The 16,685-nt window shown below is 39.7% G+C and overlaps 1 protein-coding gene across 2 annotated transcripts; it reads right to left on the bottom strand.

Annotated features, from left to right (window-relative positions):
* Positions 1-4,556: 4,556 nt before the first annotated feature.
* Positions 4,557-15,921, bottom strand: LOC114143117 (dual specificity protein phosphatase MPK-4). 2 transcript variants are annotated; one of them, XM_028014897.1, is made up of 3 exons: positions 15,515-15,918; positions 13,756-13,940; positions 4,557-12,426 (listed from the first exon to the last, which is right to left on the bottom strand). In XM_028014897.1, the coding sequence occupies exons 1-3, from the start codon at positions 15,600-15,602 to the stop codon at positions 11,542-11,544; spliced, it is 1,158 nt and encodes a 385-aa protein (XP_027870698.1). In that variant the 5' UTR covers positions 15,603-15,918; the 3' UTR covers positions 4,557-11,541. The 2 variants fall into 2 exon arrangements, with proteins under 2 accessions (XP_027870698.1, XP_027870699.1); XM_028014898.1 differs by lacking the exon at positions 13,756-13,940 and having other exon boundaries at positions 15,515-15,921.
* Positions 15,922-16,685: the final 764 nt, after the last annotated feature.

Genomic DNA, 16,685 nt, shown 5'->3' on the forward strand with positions numbered 1-16,685 from the left:
CAGCCTTCTTTATCAGCCAGCTGATAATACAAAAACATATCAGCTGTGAAGATCAAAAATCCCATTCAGTTTACATGTTGTAGTTTGACCAATAGCATAACAGAGGTTACTGCAGGTGCAGCAGGTCTGAGTTATTCACTCTGATATCTTGGTATTGATTTGCTTTAAACCCCTGAATGATAAAACAATCATGAAATTAATTTTAATAAGTACACATTGTGTTTATAGAAATCAGTCACCACAGACATTTTAATGTTTACCAAAACAGATAACTGTGGAAATCCTTCTGAGTGTGAGACCATTTCAGGAAAGCATCGGTTCCCAGGAAGTAATGCTTCCTTAGGAAGAGGAAACATGACCAAAGCAGGACTCAGGCAGAATTTGTCCATCTGATTTGGAATAAGAATTCAAGAATCCTATCACAAGTCAAGGATCAGTTAGGCAATCTCGTTTCCGATCCTGTTTCCATCAGTGACATTTTTAAGAAATTTTATTGTAATCTATATAAATCTGAACTGCAATCGGGCTTAGATGAGTTATTTGCCTTTCTTCAGAATATTGACGTCCCTAGGTTAAATAAATTGGTTTCTGATCAATTTGATGCTCCCATTAAATTGGAAGAAATTTTTACATCAATCAATAATATGCAGAGTGGTAAGGCCCCCGGCTCGGACGGTTTTCCTGCCGAATTTTTTAAGAAATTTAAAGACAAGATGGCCCCTCTTCTTCTCGAGGTCTATAATGAGTCCCTGGGGCGTGGCCTGTTGCCCCCCACGTTGGCTCAGGCTTCAATTTCTCTCCTGTTGAAGAGGGGTAAAGATCCTACTGCTTGCGAGTCTTATAGGCCCCTGTCGCTCTTGAATGTGGATTTTAAAATTTTAGCTAAAATACTCGCAACTCGGCTTGAGATGGTGCTTCCTCAGATTATTTCGCATGAACAGAATGGATTCATCAAAGGTCGTCATTTGTTCTTTAATATTCGTACATTATTGAATGCAATTTTTTCAGCTCATTCCCCCACGTCTCCGGAGGTGATCATTTCTCTTGACGCCGAGAAAGCCTTTGATCGAGTAGAATGGGAGTACCTCTTTGCCGTTCTCAATAGGTTTGGTTTTGGGGGGAGGTTTTTGGCCTGGATCAAGCTACTTTATTCATCTCCTCAGGCTTGTATTGTCACCAACTCCGTCCAATCTGATTATTTTCCATTGGGACGCGGTACGAGACAGGGTTGTCCTCTTACTCCTCTCTTGTTTGCGTTAGCCATTGAACCTCTTTCTGCTGTGCCAAGATCCCTCTCTTCTTTTCATGGAATTATCCGCTCTGGTGTTGAACTTAAACTGTCCTTATATGCAGACGACCTTCTCTTGTATGTTTCGGATCCTTTACATAGTCTTCCTCCAATTTTGGATATTCTTGAAAAATTTGGATCTTTCTCCGGCTACAAAATTAACTTGCTTAAAAGTGAATGCTACCCAGTAAACTCATTGGCATTGGAACTTGGGCTTCCTGACATTCCTTTTAGACTCAGCCCCTCAGGGTTTAGGTACTTGGGAATTAATATTGCACGTACTCTGCCCTCAATGTTTTCTCAGAATTTTGCCCCCCTAGTCTCTCAAATTGCATCAGATTTTCAGAGATGGAACTCTCTCCCTCTTTCACTAATTGGCAGGATTAATGTTATTAAAATGAATGTTCTACCTAGACTTCTTTTTTTATTTCAATGTATCCCTCTATTCTTGCCTAGACAGTTCTTCAAGTCCCTCGATCAGATGGTTTCTTCATTTGTGTGGAACAATAAGGCCCCCAGATTGAGGCTTTCTCTATTGCAGCAGTTCACCACGAGTGGTGGTCTTTCCTTACCCAATTTTGCAATGTATTACTGGTCTTCACATATTCATAAATTGATTTATTGGCTAAATTCACCTAATCTGATCTGGTGTAAACTTGAAATTCAATCGATTTCTACATCTTTTTCACCTGCCTCAATTATCTATTCATCACTACCAATTAAACTATCCTCTGTTATTACAAATCCTATAGTGCTCTCTACACTTAAGATCTGGTCACAATTTAGGTCCCATTTTAAATTTATGTCTCCCTCTATTAAAATGCCGTTATTAAAAAATCCTTTATTTTCTCCTGCGACCACTAATGTTGGCTACAGAGTTTGGCATGAGAGAGGCATTTGTACAATGAGAGATCTCTACAAAGATGGTCTATTTCTTAGTTTTTCGGAGTTGTCCTCGAAATTTAACCTACCTACTTCTCATCTGTTTCTCTATTTCCAAATTAGACATTGTGTTTCTTCGTTGTTCCCTAATTTTCCAACTCTTCCTGTTGATCCACCATGGGTCGACCTTCTAGTTTTGACACCCAATCTGAAATCACCCCTTTCCAATATATATGGAAAGCTTATGGGAATTGAGCCCGATTCATCGGGTAAAACCAGAACTCTTTGGGAACGTGAATTGGGTGTTGAACTGTGTGATTCATGGTGGGATAAAATTATTCTCAGTATACGTCAAAGCACACCATGTGCCAGATTACAGCTTGTACAGTTTAAAGTGATAAACAGAGTCCACTTCTCAAAATCCCGTCTATCTACAATTTTTCCTTCAATTTTGGACCAGTGTGACAGATGCCAGACCTCTCCCTGCAACTTAAGTCATATGTTTTTCTTTTGCCCGAACTTACAAAAATTTTGGAACTATGTCTTTTCCATACTCTCAGGGGTTTTTGGAATCCAGATCCGAAGCGATCCACTAATTGCCATTTTTGGAGTTCCAGGGACCTCACTTAATCTGTCGCCCCTGCAGGGGGAGGTCTTGGCTTTCTGTTCTCTCCTTGCCAGACGCTGCATTTTACTCTGCTGGAAATCTCCTATATCTCCATCTACTTCACAATGGCTTAATACTGTAAGATCATGCTTAAGGATAGAAAAGATTTTATTAACAGTGAAAGGTAGTTCAGCAAAATTTACTCACAAGTGGGCACCTTTTGTGACATACTTAAAATCTCTGCCTTTATAATGCATATCTTGATGTGACTGACCCATCATGTCATGGGACTAAAATTTACAGAACAATTGAGTAAAGTGTTGTTGCCTTTTAGGCTCTCAATGCCGTCCAACCCCCCCCCCCCTTTTTATTTTTTATTTTATTTTATTTATTTATTTTTTTTATGTAATTTTACTTATTTGGTCTCGTTTTTGTTATGTCAGTACGGGGATTTGTGTTCGTTGTGTGTTAAAAAAAAAAGAAAAAATTGGAGAAGTCATGTAAGCTTTGCAAAATGTATGTAATATCAATGTATGTATGTTCTCATGATAAACAAATAAACAAAGAATTCAAGAATCCCTATCACATGAAAGCCCCTCAAACAAGCCCACCCACCACCATTGAGAGATCAACAGCAAACAGCTGACACATTCTCTGCTGATGGAAACGGCTCTGACAGGGAGGCATGTCTAAAAACAATCAGAGAGTCCAGACAGAAAGAACGTCACAAACTGACACATCAAGTTCTCTAAAGTTGAGATGTGTGTTGATTACAAAAAACTACAGGGCTTTATCTCAATACTACTTATGTTGACTTTACATGCAGATGCTTTAGTTTATTCATTTCATTTTCATTTTTAAATGACCAGTTTTTCAGATGTTACAGCAGTCAGGATATACGCTGTGTGGGCGTAACAACAAATTTAAATGACAGCAGCTCTTTGAGTCTTCAAGGACAGACAGAGGCACCGGAACTCAAGCTTCCCAGAATCCTCTTCCGTCATCATGCAGCACTGAATGTTTTACATCTGAAACCATGTTATCTACATCTAGATCATGACATCTACCCTTACAACACATTAGCTTGACTGAAACATGTTTACATCCAATAAAAGTCTCCTTTATTGTTTGACCCTCCCGTGTCTAAACAGATGGGATCATTCAGACCCCATGAGGTCCAACGGGGGTCACACTGACCCCACCTGCACGTTTTCAAGATGTGACCAAAATGCAAACAAAGATTACTCACCTTTCTCAAAATAGAGCAAAAATAATGGCTGGTAATCCAATTTGTGGCTTCATGATGTCAAGCATATTGGAATCATTAAATAATCATTTTTGGAAATTAATTTTCTAGTAAACTTCCCACTGGAAATTTATGTCTGACCCTCCCATCCTCCCACCTCAAAAAAAACCTTCTAAAAAATGACTGCTCATGTCTTGAAGGTTCATTTGTCCAACTACAAAGGTTACGCAGAGGTTTATCAGCAACGCATGCAGGAAGAAAATGAACAATGGTTCATGTTAATGGCTGGGGATGTCCAGGAGCACAGGCCAAGAAAAGTGAGGCTTCAGCAGCTGGGAGGACACTGAGGAGACGTTAACGACCAGGCCACTGGAAAACAATTGAGAGACCAAATGTTTTCCATACCCACTCAGGATTTTCACAGTAACAATAAAAAACAAAATCTTTTAGCATGTTAAAACTCTAAGCTCAATTTTATATTGGACTTTTAAATTGCCTGACTTCAACAACAACAAAAAAGTCCACCAAGGTGTACAACAGCATTTTAATGTTTTAACAACAGAAATTAACATCAACTAAAGAATGATGAGAAATGCATTGCTTCACATTTTAAAACATCAAATTCATTAAAAACATTGTGGACCAATAAGAAATCACCTGAGAGAATTGGACTGATGTGCAGCATTTACAACAAGAAGACACCAAAACACTGTTTTTTTAGAGAGCTTTGCAGGAGCACTTCAACATCTGCTCGTTTACCAGGCTTTCACAACCACCAAAGAGAACAGCAAAAACCACGTCACTCAAATGTCACATGCACACCTTCCATCCAAATAAAACATCCAAAAATAGACATTGTTTCTGTACAAGATGTCAAGAGGTTAAATTCATACAAATTGTGCAAAATGTCACCACAGGGCATACAAAACGATGCTGAACGAAGGCACCATACTTCCACTACAACCGCACCCTTCACATAACGATGTGCTTAAAGAGAGACGCCGTCTGATTGGGACCAAATATAGCAAATACAAAGTATTAGGATTCAAGTAAAATCAATGTACAAAATATCATACCTTCATGTAGCCGTTATGATCCGGTTTCCTGTTATGGTGTACGTCTGACATTTAAACACTGATAAAAAAAAAGTAAAATAAATCAGCTCCAGATATCTAAATATGAAAAGATACATTGTTTTCTGTCCAATCTGGACACAAAAAGTCATATTAAAAAAAAAGAAAAAGCTTGGGTGAACTCTGCTGCAGCTCCATTGATGTTTTGTTATTCTGAACAAATTAAAGTTTTCCTTGGCAATTACTAAATTGCATTTAACTTATGGCCTTAGCAAATAATTACTTTAATTATTGGTATATTTTAAAGATAAGGGTCTTAAAAGTAACATCAGCTAGAATTTCACACTGGTGATACAGCGGCTCACCAGTGTCTATTACACTGGCTGAATTAAAAAATCACATTGGTTTTGCTCAATCAGGTCAACTTTCTGATGCATGACTTGTTCTCTCATCTGGATCGGTTTCCTGAGAATCTGATCAATGAATGATGAGCAGGAGGAGAGATTCCATCAGGACAGGAAAGAGACGGAGAATTTTACACAATGAAGACGTAATGTTCAATTCACAAGTACTTACCCTTATTAGTGTTTATTATACAATTTACAGAAATCCAAGTTTGTAACACTTAATTAATACGCTCTGTTAGAAAACAAATTTTTCTCCTAAAATCTTCTTTGGATCAGAAATATTAAATGTCATCAGCCTAGTCAGAAAATCAGATTTCTCTAAATAAAATTAGAATAAAAACCTGATTGAGAAAAATGGATGGAATTTTTAGATTCAGTGGTGCAAAAAATTCCTGTTGAAAAAACATGAACAACTTTCAAAAGATACTTTTTTGTAACCCAGTGTTATACATGCCTACCTTAAAATGACAGAAAACCATGTTTTGAGCCAGAACACCAATAAATATTGAAAGTATGAAAAACATATAAGCTACCAGCCTTTCCACTATTTTTGGAGCGATTATAAAAGCACTTTTTTTCAACAAAGAACAGCTGCTGCAGCCAAGGCTCTCTGTTAAACAGAGATAGTTTCATATATGAACAGTGACATCATCTGGGTCCAAAGCACCTGAAACCCGATTTCTGTGCATGTGGTGTAAACTATTTTTGATTTAAAAAAAGATCTAAACTAGAAGATGCCAAATAGATGATGTGTAGCCACTTATTGCTATGAAACATCAAATAATGACAAGTATTGATTTTCATGGGACCCAGCAGCATTTTGCTGCTACAAATAGCTTTTCATGTGGTTAACAAATATTAAAAACTGTACATAAAAAAACTCCATAGCTGAAATGTGAGAATAATGGCATCTGAGTGATTAAAAAAGTGTGTCTTAAAAAGGTTAAGCTGATATAAAAGCTGCAGGAGGTGCAGGACTGTCCAAATTCTCCAATGTTAAGAGAATTTTAGAGCACAAACATTATTGTGAAGACAAAGAAATGCAGTAGAGGGCAGAGATGCAGTTATGAAGTTTAAAGAAGGGGTGGGTTTTTATTGTATTGTTTATTGTAAAAAAAAATTATCAGAAAAGTTATTTTTATTATTTTCCCCACTGTTTGTTCCAGGAGGGCACAAACTGATACTTTCTAATAAATATCAGAAAATTGATTTGATGCAGTTAACTACATGCAGTTTAATCTTAATCACACATATGTAAATAAGTGTGATTAAGAAGCAGCCCATTTCAAAGGGGAATGTTTTCCAAGAACCATGTTTGTGCTGCTTTGAAGGCTGTTCCATGCATTCACGGCCATAAAAAGAAGAAATTAATATATTTCAAATTAATTTTTGTTATCACAATAGTCCCACAAAATATTGCGATAATTTTCTAAGTCCATATGGTCCACTCCTAGTTCAAAGCATCGATTCTGAATTTTAAACTTTGAAAACATTGTTCAATACATTGTCTGCAAATGTTGAGTCCAGTTTGCAGTTTGGCATAAGGCCTGTAGGGGACGCTAACATGTGAAAGAAGATGCTCTGGTCTGAAATGGAACTTTGTGTTCTTTAGTTGATTTGCTGTTATTTTGTGTTTGATATTCCTGTTGATTGGTCTCTTTTTAAACACAATTACTTCATATATTGGAGAGTAAATTTCATTTTACAAAGACTAGACTAGATTTTCACAGCAGTGGAAATGCAGATTTTGATTTGTGTTTCGACTGTCAAGTTTAGTAGATCTACTGGTGCCAAAATATGATTTAAAAAAAACAATTTTCAAACCTACATTGCAGACAGAAATAAGAACCACTCTGTCCGTGATTTAGCTAGTGCATCTGCTTTCAAGTTGTAAGGTTTAAAGTACAGGTGGCACTGTGTTGAACAGGTTCTAAAACTATCTTATTTTAATCGTAAGAGGTCAAAACCATAAACCAAAGTTTATATGATCATCATCTCACCCTCTGTTAAAGATAAACTGAAAAACATTTGTGGAAAGGTACATCCCAATAAAAATAAATACAGGAAAAACATTTTTAAAAAACTAGAGCATTTAAATGGGCAGAACTTATTTTTACCATTAAAGGAAGTGACCAAACAGTAGCAAGTCTAGATTGCTGATTCATTGCCTTAACCTGGTTAGTGCATATTAATACAGCAGTTAGGAATATTGGTATAGATTTAAATGCAGCTGAAAAGTAAAAATTAAACAATAGAAAATAGCTATCAGCACAGACAGAGCAAAACCCAAACAACGCCATGGAACATGGAGAAAGGAAGTGGCAGCACATGAACTGGTACCGTGACACACAGAGAACGGGTCAGACCACACATCTTCCATCAGGAGACAAAGACAGGCCCAGCAAAGAAAACATGTCCAATGAGATGCAACATGTGGAATATTTAAAGCTAGGTTTGGAAGCAACTCAAAGTCCAATGAGATCCAAACCCATAAATATCAGAAAGAACAGCTGACTTCCAAACAAGATCATCACTCATGTGGCCTCACGGTGGTCGACCAGTTGGTGAAATGTGACTGACTGGGTCATAAATTCTGTCCGACTCTTCACACACTGAACCTGAAGTAACTTGGAGTGAGATTTGAGTTTGTGAGCTAATGTGAGATTCAAACTAGCTGCGTTTCATTTACAAATGTGTGCAAAACTTTCTCAATGCTTCGTTAATGTCAGAAAATCACAATTTTGTAATTATGTTGTTTCCATTACACAAGAAGCACAATTAGAATCACATGTGAATAAGTTTATTCACATGATAAGTTATTAAAAACCATGCTCTTCCTTCATCCTCCAACTACTTCCTGTCATTGTCTTTGTGGTTTGCACCAGTGGTTGTTGCTCATGACTCGTGATGCAAAGAACATGCTTCTGTTGCAGTTTTGTGAAATAAACCAATTTTGATAGAGCCAAAAAAAGAAAAAACACAGAATCCTAGCACCAAAACCTTTTAGCTAAAATTGAGAGCATTTTCAAAATTGCCGTGATTCCATTATTTATTATCGAAAAGTGGCCTTGAACACCTGAATCAGTTAGGCCAGCGGTGCCCAAAGTCGGTCCTCGAGGGCCGGCATCCTGCACATTTTAGTTTTCTCCCTGGTAGTACCAACAATCTTTTCAGCATGTCAATATTCTTCTTAGGCCATTATTTGATCCAGGTGAGTTAAAACAGGGAGAGAACTAAAACATGCAGGATGCCGGCCCTGGAAGACCCACTTTGGGCACCCCTGAGTTAGGCAGTCTGAACGCAAGCTGTCCCTGGACAAATCAAAGTCTAACACAATTACATGGCTATCAGGAATGCTGTAAACGCCATTTTTAGTTTTTGTTTTGGGTGTTTTTGGCACTAGTTGATGTTATGACATTTTAAAATTACTCCTGCAAAGTGCAAAATCTCTAAATGTGGAATGACCAGTCATCTCTACACACCGTTATTCTCCCATACTGATAAAATTGTGAAAACAGCTATTTTACTTCAGTACCGTTCCCAGTTGAAATCTTTGCAGGCTGATGCTGTGTTATAAAAAGCTGCTCATCATTTGTTGATTTTACTTCTTCTGTTCAAACTAATCAGGTGAACTTTGTAGGAAGTGTTGTTACAGTCAGTGGTTCCCAACCTGGCGGCCGGTAGGAAGTCGTGTACGATCGCACATGTATGCAAGGTTTAAAGTTTCAATTAGATTTTCACAAACACAAAAATCACAAGAGGTTTAAGATTTGTTGCTATAAACAACAACAGCATTGCATCACTCAGTTCCTTGAATTACCCGAAGAGGTAAGCAGGAAGTCAACAAAATAGAAAGCTAGAAGAGCTACAAAGAAGAAGCTAGAAGGCTTTTTTATTCTCTAAATGCCCTCTTGTTTTGGCTTTAATAAAAAATAATTTATCAAAATTGATGCACAAAGAGGAACCAATGGCAAGACTTTCTTGACACTTTTTAGCAACTCAGTAAAAGGGATGAAATGGGGTAAATATTTTGTATCCTCGTGTGAAAACAAAGACCAACATGTTAAAAAGTGGATTAGAAACATTATGATTACATGCAGCATGTAATGTTCTGTAATATTAGCTGACTCCATCACCAGCATAGGTTATCTCCTGTTTCATGCTTTTAAAAAGAAAATGGGGGATTTTTTAAAGTATATATTTCAATGAACTAAATCTTTAATACAATTTTTATTAGGGAGAATAATTCAAATGAAAAAAAAGATACATTTGTCTGTGATTAGAGCATGAAAGATGTAATTTATGTAGGAAATAAGAAGAGTCCAAAAAAAATATGGAACTGTCATATTTCTTTCTGTTGAGAATCATTCATAGTGATCCCAGCTTTAAGTTTCTAACTAAAGTTATCAAGTCTAGCCACTTCAAGCTAAAGGTTTTAACAAGACTGACGCAAAAACAGTTGGGAACCACTGATCCACATTGTCAGAACCAGACAGTAAATAACTAAAGGGTCAACCATTGGCATGAAGAATACATCTGAAATATCTCCTCTTAATGTCTGAAATGAATTCCGCATCTGCATAACCTTAGTTTTGCTCTGTGAACGTATGACTCCACTTCAGATTATCAGCACAATTCAGCCAAGATCAGTGTCCGAACCTGGCCTTGGTTTTCACCACGGAATACTCCCAATATTCTGAGGCGTCTATGTCGCTACAGAACAACATAAATGCCACATTGCTTTGACATCAACAGTCTCCTGAGTTAGCTCACTGAAAGATTTTACCCTGATGTAGAAAAACAGAACATTAGCATGATGTAGAACAGAAACAGAAACATAAATCCACTGTACGACTACAGATAAAACACTGTGGAGCCAAGCAGCTGTGGATGCTAGTCCTGAACAGAAAGGGTGGAGAGCAAAGTCATAATTAGAGATACACCGGTCCGATGTCAATGTCTGTATCGATTACGATGTTTAAAAAAAGACTCTAGAAGTCACAATGTGCTCGAACCATGAGGGCAGATCTACTCAGTATAGTTCTATACTGAGAATCGCCCTGAGAATCGTCTTGCTCTGTTGCTTATTTTATGTTATATTTCAGGGTTTTCCTCAATGTATTATCAGCCTGGCGGGCCACCAGGCTTTACTGACCCGCCAACAGGCTACATGTTGTTTGTTTATTTATGGTAGGGTTTTTTCATGTTTGCCTTTTTAAGATTTTGTAGTTGCTGTTTAGGTATTAATAATGGATTCCAATAACACAATGTGACTTTGTGATATTTTAAAATTTTCTGTCAACTTTAAACAATTTTAACTAAAAAACACAGTAGTGCCCTAGCACTCCTGCCACCAGACTTAGCAAATTGGAAAGGTACCCTTGGTGGAAACCCTGAATTTATAATTCCTAACTGCACTTTCTGACCCATCTGAAAGAAGGATTGTTTTTACATGTTTGACCAAGGTAGTCAACATATTGTTTTTGTCACTTTCAGTTTCTTTATTAATTATTTTATATTGACTGTAATGGTGCGTTCACACCAAACGTGTTTTGAGCATCAGGCGTGTCTGGTTTACATTCAAAGTCTATGTGGACGACCGTCGGTGACCCGTCGTGACACGTTTCAAGCGTCTAGCACAGCACGATTTGAACCGTGTGACGCATGAAGCGCGTCTGATGCGTCAGGCAAAATAAGCCGGCAATGGAAAACAACGGCTAGAGCGATTTTGATGGGTCTGGTGCCCCTCCACATAGACTTCGAATGCAAGCCAGATGCGAACGAATTGGCGAAACACTAGGTGTAGAGCAAAATGTTCAGCATTTGCATACAAAGTTGTTATTACCAGATCCATTTACATATTTGATAAAGAAACACATGGAAATGATTTCTCTTCACCAAAAAATTAAAAGGAAGTGCAGTAATATCTAGAAGGAAAGTAGAGCTGCCCGTGGTGGTTTCAGTGGAAAATGTGCCAACCCAAGAAAAAAAGCAACAGAAGGAGCAGCCAGGCAGACAGTGGGGAGTGAAGGAGGCCATCATGTCCAGGCCAGCTTGCGGGACAGAGCCTGTCTGAAGCACTCAGGGTCCACCTCCCCGCCGGGCCACAGGGCTCGCTCCAGACTCACTAGAACGTTCTGGTGACACTCCTTAATGTTGACTGGGTACTTGGCTCTCAGCAGCTCATAAGCAGCAATTAGCCTCATGTTCTGCTTCACCATCAGGTACTGGATGATGCACATGGGCGCTAGAGAGAACCCGTCCCGGCAGTGGACCAGCACGCGCTTCCTCTTCTCCGTGGATGCGTTTATGCACTCGTTGATGTCCTCAAAGCGGCAGTGCTTTAGAGCTGGCCACTCGTCCAGCGTGTCCGGCATGTGCCCCAGGTCCACCTTGAGGCGTGACCAGCTGTGCCGGGACCCGCGGGAGCAGGTACAGGGGATGAGGCTGAGGGAGGGGGCCGGCTCTCCAGGCGCGCTGCTCATGTCGATGATGCTGTCGATGTTGTTGCGACACAGGGTGCGGCCATTGTACGCCGCGTTCAGGTTGCCCACGTAGATGTAGTCCGTCACTTTGGAAATGACCGGCTCAGAGTACTGGAAGTGTTCAGGGCCGCTCCGTTTGGGCTCGAGCACATCGGGGGCACGGGCCCCTGCCGGCCCCGTGGCTGCTCTCCGGCTGTAGTTGCGCAGCTTCTTGGAGCCCGAGCGAGATGGCGGGTTGGAGTCAGACTCAGAGCTGCTGTTCCATGGAGGGGAGAAGAGAGAGAAGCGGCTGGAGGATTTGCTCTTGCTGAGGGTCTCCACGGGGGGGCTGGGCAGGCCAGGACTGGACAGAGAGGCCGATGCCAACGCGCAGAACATGGAGGCTCGCTCCAGGGAACCTGTGCTGCTGGCCGCTCCTGCACTGTGGGCCAGCTCCATCTGGAAGAACACACACACACAGCAAACATGAATCTCCAGTCAAAAACTTTCATTCTGCTGCCCGCGGTCCTGTGTGGCCATTTTTGAGCATTACATTATGTTACAATATTATTCCTTCATCAAAAACGTACCTGGAGTTTTGTTTTAGTTCTTTCACGCATGTTTGGGAAATCCTTGAATCTCCCGTGGCAACCATTGGGCAATCCTAAACACTCGCTCATACAAAGCTCCACCCATTTACACAAAGTTCCTCCTCTGTAATCTGTGAGCCATGGACCTTACCACAGGGGCCGCTTTTCATTGGCTGATGCCCATTCTACGTGGTAGTGTGGCTACCACCTGCGTAGCCCTCTCACAAACACACGCTTCCCGTTAGCTAAGTATAGCGTAATGGCAGTACTGATACAACTTCTACACCTTGAAGCCTGTCTGCTACACAGTCTTACGTTAGCTAAACAGATCAATATGCAATATGCACTGTATCTGAAATACACTTAAGATTTTATTTTAGCAGAAAAGGCTTTGGACTAAATTGTTACTCATGTTAGCCACTCTAGCACCAAGTACAGCGTATCAGGCCTAGGCACACTCAAACATTTGCCAACAAACCACAGGAATCACCCACTGATTTCAAAAGTAACCTACAAAACGATGAATGCCCGACTTACCCAGCCTTGCAAGAACAAAAGGCATCAGTGATCTTGTCCACAGCTATATTGATGTAGAGGGTGTGTGGATCTGCTGTTTTCCTCATCGAGCGAAAGCATTTTGCTGTGACGTGCACAATGTTGGAGGCATCGTGTGGCTCAAACACCTTGATCTCATCCAAAAAAGATGACATGAACTTCTTAGTTCCTCTGTCCATTGTAGTAGCTGATATATTGTGAAAATCCGGTAGAAATGATGCACTAATCGAGTCAGAAATACACTGCAGAGAATCAGTCGAAGTGGAAGACGCCATGTTTACATAGAAACAAAGCGCCGCAAGGCTTTATTTGTGAGACTTGCGGCTACTAGGTCGGTTGTGGGCGGAGCTTGGTAAGGTCGATGATCAACTAAGCGCAAGACATAAAGGACTGAAATATTTCACTCTATGTGTGATGAACCTATATCTAGTTTTACTTTCTAAAATGAGTGACAAAAAATATTGAACTTTTCACAATAGTCTATTTTTTTAGAAATTCCCGTAAAATAAAAAAATATATAAAAAAACAGACTGACATATTAGTAAAATTCTAATGAGAATTACAATTTTACTGTTTACAATTTGTTTGTTTGTTTTGTTTTGTCCAAGTTTAAACCAAACCAGCATTGTTTTTTTGTCTGTACCTGAGCTTTGAGGTTGTTCTTCCACTCCTGAGTCTCCAAAGCCTTGAAGCGGCCGCTGCTGTCGGAGGAGACCGACGCGCACAGGGGCCGATGGGCTCTGAGAGGGAGCTGGGGAGTGAGGGCCACAGGAACATGCCTGGCATTAGTGTGCTCACTCCTACTCATGGCTAGATCAGGACAAGAACCTACAATACACACAACATACATGTCAGCCAGTGAGGACAAGCTACCCCTAACCCTTACTCATTAAAATGAAAATGCTGTGCTAGTCAGAAAGCTTAGAAACTAAAGAGACTAATATTAAACCAATGAGAAACAGTTCATTTCCTCACAATAGTCACTTCGCTGTTGTAACTAAGTTGTTATATTTAGCAACTTTTCAGACAAAAAGGAATTGGTATTGGCCAAAATTGGAATCGGCAAGTCAGGCTTTCGAAAGATCAGTTATTGGTGATTGGAAAGAAAAATGCAATCGGTGCATCCCCAAAACACATAAGTGCAACACAAAAGTGACTGATCCACATATTAAAAGAATTTAGCAGTGTAGAGTATTATAGAGTTAAATACATCCAGCGAGGTTTCAAATGACGTTACAAACTGTCTTCCACAGCTGCTTGTTGCAAGCTAATCATAATCCTCAGAACCGTACATGCAGTCATCTGCCAGCTATGGTTAGTGACAACATGCAACTTAATACTGGAGTTTTGAAAGCATAAAATGAAAACCTTTAAACTGTTCTGATGATAATAATAGGTATTAATGGAGAAAACATTTTTTAGCAATTTGAGAATGGAATAATTTGTTCAGGAAGGATTTTCACTTCTATCTATGTTTTTGGGGTTTTTTATTATTTTTTTTCTCTCAGTCAGAATAATAACAGACCTGACAGTTATTGAGTATTGTGGCTCCAAATGTTAAGGTAAAGATGTCAGCAGACATTTTTCCCCTCCAGACACGCTGTTAATAAAACCTCAAAACAAAATGCATCGTGTTGCAATGAAACAACAGGAGAAGCAAAATATCCATCCATCCACTTTCTAACACCCTTGTCCCTTAGTGGGGTCGGGAGGGCTGCTGGTGCATATCTCCAGCTAACGTTCCGGGCAAGAGGCGGGGAACACCCTGGACAGGTCGCCAGTCTGTTGCAGGGCAACACAGAGACAGACAGGACGAACAATCATACACGCACACCTAGGGAGAATTTAGAGAGACCAATTAACCTGACAGGAAGCCAGAGTACCCAGAGAGAACCCACGCATGCACAGGGAGAACATGCAAACTCCGTGCAGAAAGACTCCGGACCAGGAATCGAACCCAGAACCTTCTTGCTGCAAGGTAACAGTGTGTATACCAACTGTTCCACTGTGAAGGGCAGAAGCAGAATAAAAGATGGATTTTACAGAAACGTCAGCTGAGCTGCAGCTGGCCTCTCTTCACTGACCAGATGTAAAATGATAATCAGGTTTATTACAAGTCCAAGGAGAACAATAACTCCAGGTCTGAACAGCATCACAGTAATCACTGACCATTAGTTGATATGATGATTTAAAATAAATTCCGTTTTCATTTGCTTGGCAATATTAGGAGATATTAAAACATGCGCTGGAACTCGTTCAGAAACTCGTTCAGTGTGTATTCAGGCCGAGGAAATCGTGATGAACTTGCAGCTCTGCATCAGCCTATGAGCTCCAACATCTGTCGGTGACAGGTCACCTTGCTGCTGGGAACCGACTCAGAAAACACAGAACAGTCCTCTTACCGATTCTCCCATCGTGTCTGCAAAGCACTTTCGTTTTTCGAAGTTCGTCAGCAGTCAGTTCTGTTGTCCACCCGTCCTCGGTGTCCATCTTCCACCTACCGCAGCCAGAGGAGCATTACCGAGGCTCGGTCGGAACGTCATCTTTGCCAGGCCGAACAGCACTTCAGCTGCATCTCACAAACATCGCTTCAGCCGTTAGCAGCTCGGTTCGCTGCTAGCCAAACACACAGCTAAGTCTCTGGGAGTTATGTCAGTCTGCTAGTGCGGTTGAGAAATTCGGGTTAAAATGAGCGAAGACATGCTCACCAGCAGCCCTGGCTGACATGAGGAATAAAACGGTTATATCGGTCCAGCTGAGGAACGAGGGCAGAATGCGCACCAGCTAACTGCTGCTGGTTGGTGAATATGGAAAGTCAACAGGACCAAAAAACATTTGACTTTTCACGCGTCCTTGGGGATGTTGAGTAAGTTATGTTTGCGCGCCAGGAAAAAAAAAAACGTAGAAAACGATGAAGATATAGAAGACCTGATAAACGACTTGGAAACGACTTAATTTATTAGTTGCTTGTATTTGGATTTTTTAAAGTTAGTTTTATTCTAGATAAAACCAACTCTGCAATAAACAATATTTCTCATATTGTTACCTTACTGAAATAATGGCCTAAGTAATGTTTTTGCCCAAAGTGATTTTGACAAAAAATAAATGAATAAAAATCACTTTTGGCTATTAGTATTAATCATAATAATAATAATCATAACAATAATAATAAATAGCAATTATTATTATTATTATTATTGTAGTAATAATAATACTAACAATAATCAATCAATCAATCAAATTTTATTTGTATAGCACATTTCAGCAGCAAGGCATTTCAAAGTGCTTTACATCATATCAAACACAGAAACACAATGCAACATAGAATCAATAATTAAAACACGACATTAAGTCAAGTTCCATAAATTTGTAATTGATTACGTTTCAAATACAATCCTAAACAGCTGGGTCTTTAGTCGAGTTTGCATCCATAAAAGGTTTACCTGTTACACTCCTACTGTATGGAACAAAATACCTGCTGCTATTTTTATTCCCACTCATGCTCACAATCACACAGTTTAAAACGATGTAGACAGCATTTCAATGGGCTTCTGGCACAAGGCTCCGTACACC

The sequence above is a fragment of the Xiphophorus couchianus genome, chromosome 4 (assembly GCF_001444195.1).
Source record: "Xiphophorus couchianus chromosome 4, X_couchianus-1.0, whole genome shotgun sequence".
Classification (NCBI taxonomy): Eukaryota; Metazoa; Chordata; class Actinopteri; order Cyprinodontiformes; family Poeciliidae; genus Xiphophorus; species Xiphophorus couchianus.

What these genes read in the sequence shown, in the direction of transcription:
- LOC114143117 (XM_028014897.1), bottom strand. Translation starts at nt 15,602, where the DNA reads ATGGACACCGAGGACGGGTGGACAACAGAACTGACTGCTGACGAACTT. An exon ending in CAGACACGATGGGAGAATCG is followed by an intron (nt 13,941 to 15,514) that starts GTAAGAGGACTG and finishes TGTGTATTGTAG; the next exon opens with GTTCTTGTCCTGATCTAGCC. An exon ending in AGAACAACCTCAAAGCTCAG is followed by an intron (nt 12,427 to 13,755) that starts GTACAGACAAAA and finishes GTGTTCTTCCAG; the next exon opens with ATGGAGCTGGCCCACAGTGC.